Source organism: Octopus bimaculoides, chromosome 1 (assembly GCF_001194135.2).
Source record: "Octopus bimaculoides isolate UCB-OBI-ISO-001 chromosome 1, ASM119413v2, whole genome shotgun sequence".
Taxonomy (NCBI): domain Eukaryota; kingdom Metazoa; phylum Mollusca; class Cephalopoda; order Octopoda; family Octopodidae; genus Octopus; species Octopus bimaculoides.
Genome location: NC_068981.1, coordinates 124,086,742 through 124,099,471, shown reverse-complemented (window position 1 = coordinate 124,099,471; position 12,730 = coordinate 124,086,742). Strand labels below are relative to the sequence as shown.

At 34.5% G+C, this 12,730-nt stretch overlaps 1 protein-coding gene across 6 annotated transcripts in view; it reads left to right on the top strand.

Moving 5' to 3' along the window:
- LOC106881150 (pre-mRNA-processing factor 40 homolog A) overlaps positions 1 to 12,730 on the top strand; it is a 123,166-nt gene that overhangs the window by 105,757 nt on the left and 4,679 nt on the right. For 5 of the 6 annotated variants that reach the window (XR_008264720.1, XM_014931453.2, XM_014931438.2 and 2 more), the window contains one exon: positions 3,845 to 3,915. The exons of the other annotated variant lie outside the window; for it this stretch is intronic. Coding sequence is in view for 4 of the 5 variants with exons in the window: in XM_014931453.2 (XP_014786939.1) it covers positions 3,845 to 3,915 (71 nt within the window). In the remaining variant the exon portion in view is untranslated. The remainder of the gene's footprint in view (positions 1 to 3,844; positions 3,916 to 12,730) is intronic. 6 annotated transcript variants of the gene reach the window in all.

Genomic DNA, 12,730 nt, shown 5'->3' with positions numbered 1-12,730 from the left:
AAACACCTTCTTAACCCATTAACTGCCAAGTTTTTTTATTCATATTTTTTGGTTTTGCCAGGTCTTAGGAGTTAAAATAATATATAATATTTAAATTTTCTTCATATGTGAATTATTTTGATAATTACGATAAACTTTTTGAAAAGTCCCAAATGGGGATAACTAAAAAAAAAAAAAAGAAGCATATCCTTTTCTATTCAATTGCATGCAATAATAAATATTTTAGTTTTTTTTTTGAAACTATAGTATCAAATGCAAATGTATATGAAATATCAATGGATATAGATGGGAAATGCAAAAGAAAAGAAGTAAAAAAAAAAGTTCTCAAAACAGTCAATATTTTTGTAGTTCAAAAGATGCAATTTAGGACATAAAATGTGCTCTAGAATTAGCAAGGGCTAATGATGACAAAAAGTTAATTACTAAATATTGTTAAGCACACTTCTGGAAATGCAATGTACATAAGCAATTCACTTTAAATCGAACAAACAATGCGTAGTGAGACTGGATTTAGCAGATCACCAAATGAGGCCCATGGCAGGCAATGGGTTAAATTGAAGTGTCTTGGGACCCATTTCTGTGCCATTTCCACCTCCATCTTCTATGTATATATAAAAATTTGATTTGTATAAATCTGTTTTTTCAGCTACACACACACACACACACACATTTTATATATATATTAATAATTTAGAGAAGAACCACCACGGTGCAACTCAAACGATGAAGGAGATCAGACACCATCAAGAAAAGCGTACTATACAAAGTACTAATTTAAAAATCTAAAGAACTCAAGAGAAGATTTGTAATCCATAAAAATCTATAAAATATTAAACTAAAAATTTAAATCAGATTAGTAAAATTTATAAAAACGAAAGTGAATAAAAGACTACGTGCATTTCATGGCCACATAAAAGTGGAAAAGATCTAGTCAGTCTCCAATGAATCGATTGAGATAAATACCACTCATAATGAGGACACTCTTCAGGTCTTGTGACTACAAAGAATGTATCCTAATATTTAAAAATGCGAAAATAAGCAAGGTAGAAAAATCTGTACGTTTAAGATTTAGTACAATAAATAAAGTGTCAAGGTTTTATAATCATAATAAACATCTGTCAAGTTAAAAGCATAAAGCGTCTAATGAAGAAGTACTATCTGTAGATTAAGAAAAAGAAAACATATATAAAGATAATAGTGTAAATAACGTTTTATGCTTTTAGCTTGACAGATGTTTACTATCATGATGATGATTATTATTATAGAACCCTGACACTTTATTTATTGTACTAAATCTTAAATGTACAGATTTTTCTACTTTTCTTATTTTCGCATTTTTAAATATTGTTTACATACATACTTGGAAAAGGATGCGTGGCATTCAGTCATACAATAATATAAATAATATATAAATATATGCATATATACATACATATATGTACATACCTTCATATGTATATATACATGCATAAATAACGTTAAACACAATGAGAAACGGAAACATAGAAAACAAACTTTTTTTTGAACAACGAAAAAAACAAAACAGAGAAACGCGACATGCAACATAAAGAGTATACCCCTTCGTCAGTTGTTCCTGTTCCATCTACTCTGCGTATCAAAGGCAAGGTCAATATGTGACTTCATTGAAACAGTCCTTCCCGCAAAGCACCTTGGGCAAGTGTCTTCTACTATAGCCACGGGCTGACCAAAGCCTTGTGAGTGGATTTGGTAGACGGAAACTGAAAGAAGCCTGTCGTATATATGTGTGTATATATATATATATATATATATATGTATGTATGTCTGTTTGTGTGTCTGTTTGTGTGTCTGTGTTTGTCCCCCCAACATCGCTTGACAACCGATGGTGGTGTGTTTACGTCCCCGTAACTTAGCGGTTCGGCAAAAGAGACCGATAGAATAAGTACTAGGCATCCAAAGAATAAGTCCTGGGGTCGATTTACTCGACTAAAGGCGGTGCTCCAGCATGGCCACAGTCAAATGACTGAAACAAGTAAAAGTGTAAAAGAGTATATATATACACAAATGTATACACATACACGTAAACGTACATACATATACATTGCAACATATATACATATGTATCTATATATGTATATGCATATATATATATATATATATGTGTGTGTGTGTGTGTGTGTGTTTATACATGTACATATATATTGATATATATTTGTATATGCCTCAGCGTTTATACACAAAGATATGCATGTGAATGAACTTGTTTCTGTGGAAATGTATGTGTACAACATCTGTGTGTACAAATCTTAAAGTCCATGTAAGGAGAACTACATATGTATCCAACCATGAACAAATCAGTAGTACAAAGAAATCAAATGCCTATCCCTTTAAAACGGCGACCATTATAGCAGTAGCAGAATCACCATCCCTCAACATCTACACATTCAAAGCAGTTTATGAATGGTGTTTCAGCAATAAACACCCCAATAAACCCAGTGACTACTACTAAATTCAGGCTGTGATAGAGAGAGAGAGAGGATATTCTTAAAGTTGAGAATTTGAACTGACAGAGGTAATATTTACATATCACTTGAGGAAAGAAAACTAGATTTGATAATGCAGAGAAGCAGTTGTATAAACAAGTACCTGCATGCCTGGAGAACTACATTGTGTGGAAACAATTGTAGTGATTAAAAAATAAATGTCCAAATGTATTCTTTTTTTTATTATTCCAATTTTTTTCAATTATTTACATATATATATATTTATATATATACATATGTATAAGTATTTATATTTACGTATGTGTGTTTGTATGTATACATGTGTGTGTGTGTGTTGATACACATATATATATTTATATATACATATATATGTATAAGTATATATATATATTTACGTATGAATATATTTGTGTGTATGTATACATGTGTGTATATTTTTGTGTATACATATGTATAAGTATATATATTTACGTATGTATACTTGTGTGTGTATATATGTATATAGATATGTATTAGTATATATATATTTACATATATATATACATGTGTATGTGTATATATACACATGTATATATGTGTTTGTGTGTGTATATATATGTATTTATACATATGTGTGTATATCTGTCTATATCTATACATATGTGTGTGTGTGTGTGTGTGTGTGTGTGTGTGTGTGTGTGTCTGTGTGTACAAAAAATATGTATGTATGTTTGTAATGTAGGCGATGCAATATTCTGAAGAATTTTGTTTAGCATCCCTGTGCAGTGCACTTGTTGGTTTCCTTGTTGGGTTCAGCTTTGACGCTCCTGTCTTTATTGGATAATACTTACAGCTTTTAGATGTTTTATATATATATATATTTATCTATAATTTTATTAAAGTATTAGACCATTGTTTTATTTGACTGATTCTACTATTTTCCTTGGCATTACTACAGAAATGTTTGCAATTTGGAGCGATATCTACTGAAGTGTCACTTGACCTTAGTGTTGTGGAGGAGATGTTGGCAGATGAAAGCATCAATTTGCAGACAGATATTTTCATTAATTATATTTCTACTATTATTACTTAATAATAATAATAATAATAATAATAATAATAATAATGATCATACATATATTAATAATGAAAATGACAAATATTGATCTTTAAAAGTATTATTAGTTATTTAAGTCAGCTGAGACGTGTCACAGCTGAATATTTAAAATCTCATCTTGGATACCCTTGGTGTCTAGCCAAGAATGAAGTTTAGAGTTGTTAGCTGCTATTGAATTCTTCCCTTTTCCCAACCATCTATTTAAAAATCTACTTACTCTGAAATGGACAGAATTAGAGCAAAACTTTTCTGTCTTGAATTGCAGATGATCAAGAAATGGAAAGGGCATCGAAACGACACAAAAAGAAATCCAAAAAGAAAAAACATCTTTCCAGAGTAAGTACTAGATGGCATGGATGCTATTAGTAAATATATGGTTTTTGTCTGCTCTTGTATGCACTGCTTCTATGTATGTATGTGTGGGAGTGTAGGTGAGTGTTAAATGGTGAGAATATGTTTGTTTTCTCACAAAACTTACCTTTAAACTTTAGTTTTGTTATCACACTGAAAACAAATCTAAAGTAAAAAAAATTTAATCCTCAAATTCATTCATGTTTCTTTTTTTTTGCTAAACTTTGATTTCTACATATTAGAGATATATTTCTCTCTTCCCCCTCTCTCTCTCTTTCTTTCTTTCTTTCTTTCTTTCTTTCTATCTTTTTGTTTGTCTTTCTAAACTCTTTGCATCCATCATAATTTTTAAATAGTCCCTATAGATTTATTACTTAAGTTTTCTTCAACCTAGTTGTTGCTTATTAATTTGTCTTTATAATCTAAGGACTCTCACTTCATTTTTTTTTTCTAGCGACTTTTTCCCTTATGCTCAGTTTTCTGGTATTTTTGGTGATGCTTTTATTGCAAGGGAAACAAAAAATGTAAAGCAATATTCATTAATGGTGTTATGTCAACTGAAAATGCAGTGCCGTACGTTATAAGGATGCTAAGCAACTCACTACATGTGTCACAAATAAAGTTTCAACCTCCAGTTAATTTTAATTTTTTCCTTGCCTTTTTTTGCCACCAATATAAAGAGGCTGTTTTTATTTTTTAAGCACATTAGTATTAATAAGTTTCATTTATTGCTGTATACCTTTACAAGCAGCCCTGTAAGATTTCATTCATTCCATTACAAAATAACAATTTTCCTGTTTATGTATACTTACAAAAATATGCACACACACACAAACACATGCAAATGTGTATATATGCACTTACTTGTGTGTGTTTGTGTGTGCATGCAATATGAGTGTGCGTGTATCTGTATACTTATACATGTGTCTGCATTTATATAATCTTTGTAAAATTGTAATTCTTTTCAGGTATTAAATAAACTACTGTGTTGTTATTGCTCTTTGCCATTGTGAACCTAAAGTTGATGCTCTTGTTTCTAGCATTGTTGTGTATGCTGTCTAGTTTGTGGGAATAGTTTCTGGAAATGTTTTAGCTTCTACACAGCTGTCTCTTGTCAAAATGGCTTCTGGTTGTGACTACCTTACATCACTAGCAGTACCCATCATAAACCAAATACCGAGTCAATTATTTGTTTGCCCCTTCCTCCACTGATGGTTTTCTCTTGGTAGAAAAAAAAAAAAAAAAAAGGAAGGAAGAAAAAGAAATAGTGTTTCTTGAAACAAGCTGGTTAAAAAATTTTCTCTGGAGACATGATTTGGAGTTCATTCCCATTGCATGGGCTCCGTTGGCTAATGTCTTTTACAATTATAAGCTATAGGCTGACCAATACTTTGTGGAAACTGAGAAAAGCCAATTTTGTGTGTGTGTGTGTGTGTGTGTACACATACACATGTAGTCCAGCCCATGCCAGCATAGAAAGTGGATTTTAAATGATGATGATATATGTAATCATTTAATCTCCATCTTCCATGCTGGCATGGGCCGTATAGTTTGACGGGGTCTGATGGGTCCAAGAACTGCATTGTGCTCCACCATCTGATTTAGTGTATTTTCTTCAGCTGCATGCCCTTCCTAATATCAACCACTGTAACCCTTTAGCATTTTTGTCAAATGTATTGCTTATTTATTCATATTGCTTTGAATTAATCACACATCATTTTGTTGCTTCAAGATTTTAATGTTGTATTGGTATACTTTTAGAATGACATTGTAGGGTAGGTGTGAGAAGTTGGATCTGGTCAGTTTTAATGTACAACAGGTAGAATATTTTGGCCGGATATGACTGGATTGAATGCTAAAGGCTTAAAGAGTGTACTGGGTACTTTTTTTTTTTCCCCATAATACCAGCACTAGAGGTCACCATGTGACTTGCATGACTAGGATCTCCTTTGAATGAGTGGAGCTGTGGTAGTGAGTGATTTAGCTTTATGCTAGGTGATGAGAGGTTAGAACAGGTGAGAAAAAGTTAGAACAGGTTTCTTGCATTACACAAGAGAGGGTGGGAGAGATTGGAGTGGGTCTAGAAAAAGATGAAATGCTGGTGATGAAGTATAGGGGTAAGCCTTCAAGTACAAGAAGAGGAATGGTAGTGGGGTAGATGTGAGTGATGCTTAGAGATGGTAGTGAGGGAGATGTGATATGCTAAGAGATAGGATATGGGTGAGCGAATATGATAAATAATGACCAAGGGTTCTGGGGAGATTGATGATAAATGTGAGTAGGTGATGACTGTAGAGATTTACTAGGGTTGAGCAGTTGTAATGAATGGTTAAGGGTGATGCATGATACAAGTGTGAGGAGGAGGAGGAATATAGAGGAGAGTAGAAATAAAGGTGAGAGTCTGAACAATTAATTAATCTTATGTGACTTTCTGGCTTTATTTCTTCAGTTATAGATTAGTATTTACCTTTGGAAGTATCAAGTGATTGACAGTAAGAATTTACATGTAGAATAGAAGAGGGCTAACTTTGTCATTAGTGTTTTGCCCCTCCTCCACTCATGCCATGTCTGTTGCATGGGTCTTCTACAGCATTACACCTCATCACTTGTTAAGCTTATGTTAGTGTATTTGTGCACCTTAATTCCTCCATACTAATATATCATTTTTAGCAGAGCATGCTTTCTTCATTTCTGATTGTCCGCAATCTTCCGCATTTATTCTGAGCACTACCATGCAGTAGCTCACTTCATACACAAACATTAAACAACCTGAATTGAACAACGAATCCTTTAGCCATTATCTCTTCTGAATGATAATATCGTCTTTATAATATTCAACTAGTATTGAAGGTAGCGGGCTGGCATAATTGTATGCATGCTGGGCAAAATGCCTAACAACATTTTGTCTGTCTTCACATTCTGAGTTCAAATTCTGCCAAGGTCATCTTTACCTTTCATCCTTTCAGGGTCGATAAAATAAGTACCAGTTGAGTCTTGGGGCCGATGTAATCAACTTACCTGCCTCCCTCGAAGTTGCTGGCCTTGTGCCAAAAGTTGAAGCCAATATTTAATTTGTATAATTGTAGCTGCCATAGCAAAAAAGCAAAGCTAGTTAACAAACATGGTTTCATTTTAGAATTGTAATATTGTTTCTGTCAATATATTATTTTATCTCTTTGAAATGCCTCTGATTGTGTTTTCAGTATCTTTTAATTACTGAGATCAAGACCAAATAATTTTAGCATCCCCCTCCTCTCTCAAAAGAGTGTTTTTTTTTCCTGGTCTTGCAAGTACTTGGTGACCCTGTCAGTGCAGGTGCCACTTAAAAGCACCCAGTCCACACTAAAGTGGTTGGCATTTGGAAGGACATCCAGCTGTAAAAACTTTGCCAAAACTGACCTCTCTTGCACTTGTGCCATGTAAAAAGCACTCAGTCCACTCTGCTGAGTGGTTGGTGTTGGGAAGGGCATCCAACTGTAAAAATCCTGCCAAAACAGTTACAGAAGTGTGGTGCAGGCTTCTGCCTGGCCAGCTCTTGTCAAACTGTCCCAGCCATGCCAGCATGGAAGGCGGACATTAAATGACGACGACGATGAAAGTGAAGCATACTGCTTAGATGGACGATAGCAAAAAAAAAAAAAAAGTTCTGCATGTGTATAGTAAAGTCTTGTTCCACTCTGTAGTACCTAGTCACAGCCAGGAGGACTGAGCACTAGGGTTAGTCGTAGACACTATATGGTTTTGGTGATAAGATTCAAACTGTGATCACTCAGCCAGTCAGCTGGTTTAGCTATTCACTCTGTCACTCTGAGGTTCAGTGGTTAATCATAATACACATCATTTTTTGTTACTTGACAGTAAGAATTTACATGTAGAATAGAAGAGGGCTAACTTTGTCATTAGTGTTTTGCTTCTCCTCCACTCATGCCTTGTCATTGCTGCAAGTGAAGTCTGAACAGCATTAAAGTGGTTGGAATGTATCAATTTCATATTGAGTACAAACTCAGTATTATATATAAATAATGACAGTAGTAGTAGTAGTAGTAGTAGTAGTAGTAGTAGTAGCAGCAACAACAACAACATGTGCTGTCTTTTATTTTTTTGGTGATTCACAAATCTTGGTTCCAGTGGTATTGACAGAAATTCTACTGGCAAGTAAATCTCTATTTCTTTGTCACATCCATTATTATTCCAGTAGTGAAATCTATTGCTCTCTTATCATATGATTAGTTATTTTAAATGTTTTGTTATTGTGCATAGTTATCAACATCCAATCAATTGTTGCCTCCTCCTTCAGATTCATGGTACTTAATTGAATTTCATTCTCTCTCTCTCATTTTTCAACTCACTGATCACTAACCACCTCCATAATCAGCTTTAATATTGCTCTGTATTGTTGAAGCTTGGTCAAGAATCCTGTTATGGATGGCATGTTCTCTATCATTACATCTCATGTTATCTATTTTCTATTGTATCACTAGCTGTTTACACTTGATTGATGCGGTTGACTGTGACAAAAAACCTAAGAGCTAGTTGTTTTTTCATATATCTAACTTGTTTAAGCAATTTGTTGAGACATCTTTCTCCCTGTCCTTGACTAAAATAATATTGTCTGTTAATAGTCATGACTTTAAATCATTAAAACCAAGTTAAGAATTGATTGTTGGTTATTCATCCATGTTACCTCTATCTTTTGAATAATATCTACTGATAAAATCATGCTAAATGGAAATTAATCTGGTTAGAACTAGTTTAAGTGAAGGTAGCTTTATGAGATTTAATTGTTTTTCCTAGTGTTTAGAAAGCACTTATGTTATAGAAATACACTTTTGATACTTACTCAATTTAGTTTCTGATTTAGGAATAGAAAGTGTAATCTAATTGGGTATTTGTTTAATGAATAGATTTTTTGTGAATTATTCTCAACTGTACTTTGTATAATAGTTCTTTGTTAATTCACTTGATCAATATGCTCTAAGTTAGTAAGTGTTAGAATCACTTCTTGCTTGTTAATTTAATTCTTATTTGGTCAACAGCTTTGCAGTACTACTGACTTAAACTGTTTTACTCGATGCTACAAAAACTAAAATGTGAATGAAATAAATTAAAATATAATCTGTCTTGAATATAGTTCTGTGACTTGATTACAACAGATACTGTTGGCTACATTACATGTACATTGAGTCATTAATTGTAATCTGAATTGACTATGTTGTTTTATATCGGCACACTTTAAGCATTTCACTAGAAATGTCAAAAGCAAATTATACAGTAAGAAACTTTTGTGTTAAAGCCGCTGGAAAACCATTTACGAAATGCACAAACAATTAGAAATGACACTTTATATTTCCTTACTGAGTGGAATAAACTTTGTGTGTCTATAATCATAGAAGCTGATAGAGAATGCTCCTCAAAAACTTCATATCCTCATTGCCCTCATTCTGGATTGAGTTCTGGATTTACAACATTTGTACCACTGGCTAGAAAAATGGATTATAACTACTTCACCATCTTTTTTTGCTTTCACCATGGACATGCTGATAAAGTCAGAAATCTAATATCAAAGATTTCCAGGCATTGACTGGCATGCAACAATCACTGATAAAAGCCTTCAAATTTGGTCTGACTATAATGTCATCATCAGTTTGAGGTAACAGGTGGATCCTTTGAGGATTTGAAAAGCTTGTCTATAATGAGCTTTATAACCATCAAAGTCAAGTTTCTTTGTGCTGAAGAGGGAAAGTTATGAAAAAGTTGTGTTTCGCCTAATCTGAATCGGAAATTAACCTCCTAGTATTTACAGAACAAGCAGTCAAGAAACTTTTTTACTATCCACAAAATGACCTGAGATCTTGAGAACTGATTCATGAATATTGACAATTTAAGTTGCCTGCTTCAAGTTTTGGATATACTAGCATTGCCACCCTAAGTTTTGTGGCCACAGTAGCTCTATGATGTCAGTATGTCAGCTGTGAAAGCTCCGAGAAAGAAGATAGCAGATATTTAAGATGGTGGCTTGGCTTATAAAGGAACCTATGTAGTATTGCTCTGTACAGATCCCACCTTAGGGCTCTCCCCTTCAGCAGCCTCTTAAAAAAATTTGTGGTAACACAAACAATCTAGGCATTCAGAATCTACAAGGATGCTTAAGTAGCTTGCATTGAAACCTGCATTGGTAGTTACTGGAGTATTGTGAGAATTGCAGGTGGCATAGAAACTGTTAGGGCAGATGGTTCTTTTTGTGACTGTGGTGATAGGGCATTAAGGTCTGGGTTACTTTCCAACTCACACTGAAGGACTCAATACTTATTGAAGAGCCTCAATAATATTCATTATCAAGGTGCTTGTTTATATAGAAGCTTCAGCAATACTGATTTCTCAAAATGACTGTTCTGAGAAGCAACTGTTGACAAAATGTTGAAGCAATAACTATTGATTAAGGTGTATGTGTGTACATGTATGCACACGTGTGTGTAAGTAATCATCATTGTTTTAATTTATGCTTTTTCCATACTAGCATGGGTTAAATAAAATTTAGTCAAATTTACTGTTTGGATACCTTTCTTGATAACAGCTTTCCCATTTTCAAATAAAATTCTTAGTTTCCTTGTCTTTCAAATGACAACTGGTCAAGGCCAGAACATGTTTTTACACAACACATAGACAATGTCAAAATGATAGAAAATCACAATTTCAGACACACACACACAAATATTAGAAAACACCTGCTTATGACACCAAAGTCATCTACAACAAGAGCAAATGTTGAAACATGGTTGCCAAACCAATTGCTATAATCCATCCCTGGACTGTGAAGTTAAAAAGATGTTTCATTCCTTCATTACTCTTATAATACTTATTTTTATTCTTTATGATGCCTAACACCCACCACCACCACCACCACCACCACCACCACCACCACCACCACCACCACCACCACCACTACTATTGCTTTTTCTTGTCTACCCTTTCTCATTGACATTAAAGCTCTGGGTCACAAGCAGTATGATTCCATGTTGGAACCCTTCAGCAGACAATTATTAATATCGTTGGAGAAAAGGCTTGAACTATACAACTTTAACTTTTTTCCTTGAATTGGATCTTAGTTTTCATATGTGTCTAAGATCATCTTATCCATCCAATTTTATTAAAAAAAATAAAATAACTTATTTGGATTGATAATCAACTGCTCTCTTCCCCAAACTTTATGGCTTTGCGCCTTTGTAAGAAATCCTATAAATGTCTGCAAGTAAGAAATTGTTGTCATTCATTTATTTTTAACCAGTCGAGACCTTTTTAGACTCCTAAGTAACACCAAGTTGAATAAAAACAAGGGGAGTCGGTCAAAACTTGGAGTTCTCTGACGCAGGTCGCTCCCATGTGCAGGTTGCTTACAAGGCAGACCCCACTCAAGCGCAGCAAGGAACCCCAATGGTGGACCCGGGGCAAATTGGCCGCGCATCGGGGCCCCTACTTTTGGTGACCGCAGCCACCTCCTCAAGACCTGGTCCCAACACCGATGCAACCGTGACGAAGGGGGTCCCGGTGTATTAAGGTGGACGGCGCCATCCAAGCACACCACGAACCAGACTTCAGTGACATGATAAGACTAATGATAAAATGATGATAGTGCAAGATGAAGTGATGAAAATCATCCTCTCCCCAAATGGATTTCTGTCAACTGATTACAATTACCTTCCTTTTTACTTTTTTCAGTCATTGGACTGTGGCCATGCTGGGGAACTGCCATGTCCCATTCCCACCCTGCTCCTCCCAGCAAAATTATTCTCGCTACTTAAGAAAAGCTCTAATTGCCACAACTCTGTATGTGTAACTTGAAAACTTCTGCTCTACGTGTGAAATCCTCTTGTTCATTTTGTAAATCAAATTAGAAGTGTTGTTGATGTTTGCATTAATAATGATAATTTCTTTGTTTGCCACAGTGTTGAGAAATGAGGAGACATTTACAACAACAGTGCTTTGCTATGACGACAAACACAACATCAATAATAATGTTTAATAATAATTAGATAGGCATGGGGTCAGAAATTCTGGGAGAAGGCACGGCCTTAGTTATTGGCTGGTACTTTATATTATCGATGCTCTAGAAAGATGAATATTGATCCTCTCAACAGGATTTTAACTTGGTGCATAAAGGGCAATTAGTAAATTCTGCCAGGCATTTTGTCCATTGCTCTGATGGTTCGGTCAAATGGTAATGATGACGACAATAATAATCATCATCATCACCAGGCTTTAATCTTACTGGGCCTGAGTTTGTGCACATTAGATTATACTGATCAAATTGGGTAAATTTAATTTTCTAGACACGTGTGATTAATGAATCTACTTTAACAGATTTCCTTAATCATTATTGATTCTGCACTATGCCACCCACCACAATTCTGACTGTCCCTTAGGCTACTTGAAAGCAGTTTTAATTACTATATAAATCAATACTGATATATAATACCATCAGTGTTAATGTCCCTGTCCACTGTTGTCTTTGCTGTATAACTTCAGATAGTTTGTTCAACATCCAGCGTGTGTATGGGTGTATTTTTTTTCTATTTTGTTGGACTGGGAGAGTGCAGCAGTTATGATCTTTGTAGGCTCTTCTAGATTGGTAACACTATTATTTATGGTTGGTGTTCCGACTTGAACTACTTGTCATCTGTTGATGTTTAGCTCCAGGTCAGCACTGATCAAAGACTGTCTCTCCAATCTGTTTTTCTTTGTTTCTCTTTCTTATGTCATCCAATGTTTCTTTCTCCCTCCCTCCCTCCTTCTCCCTCCCTCC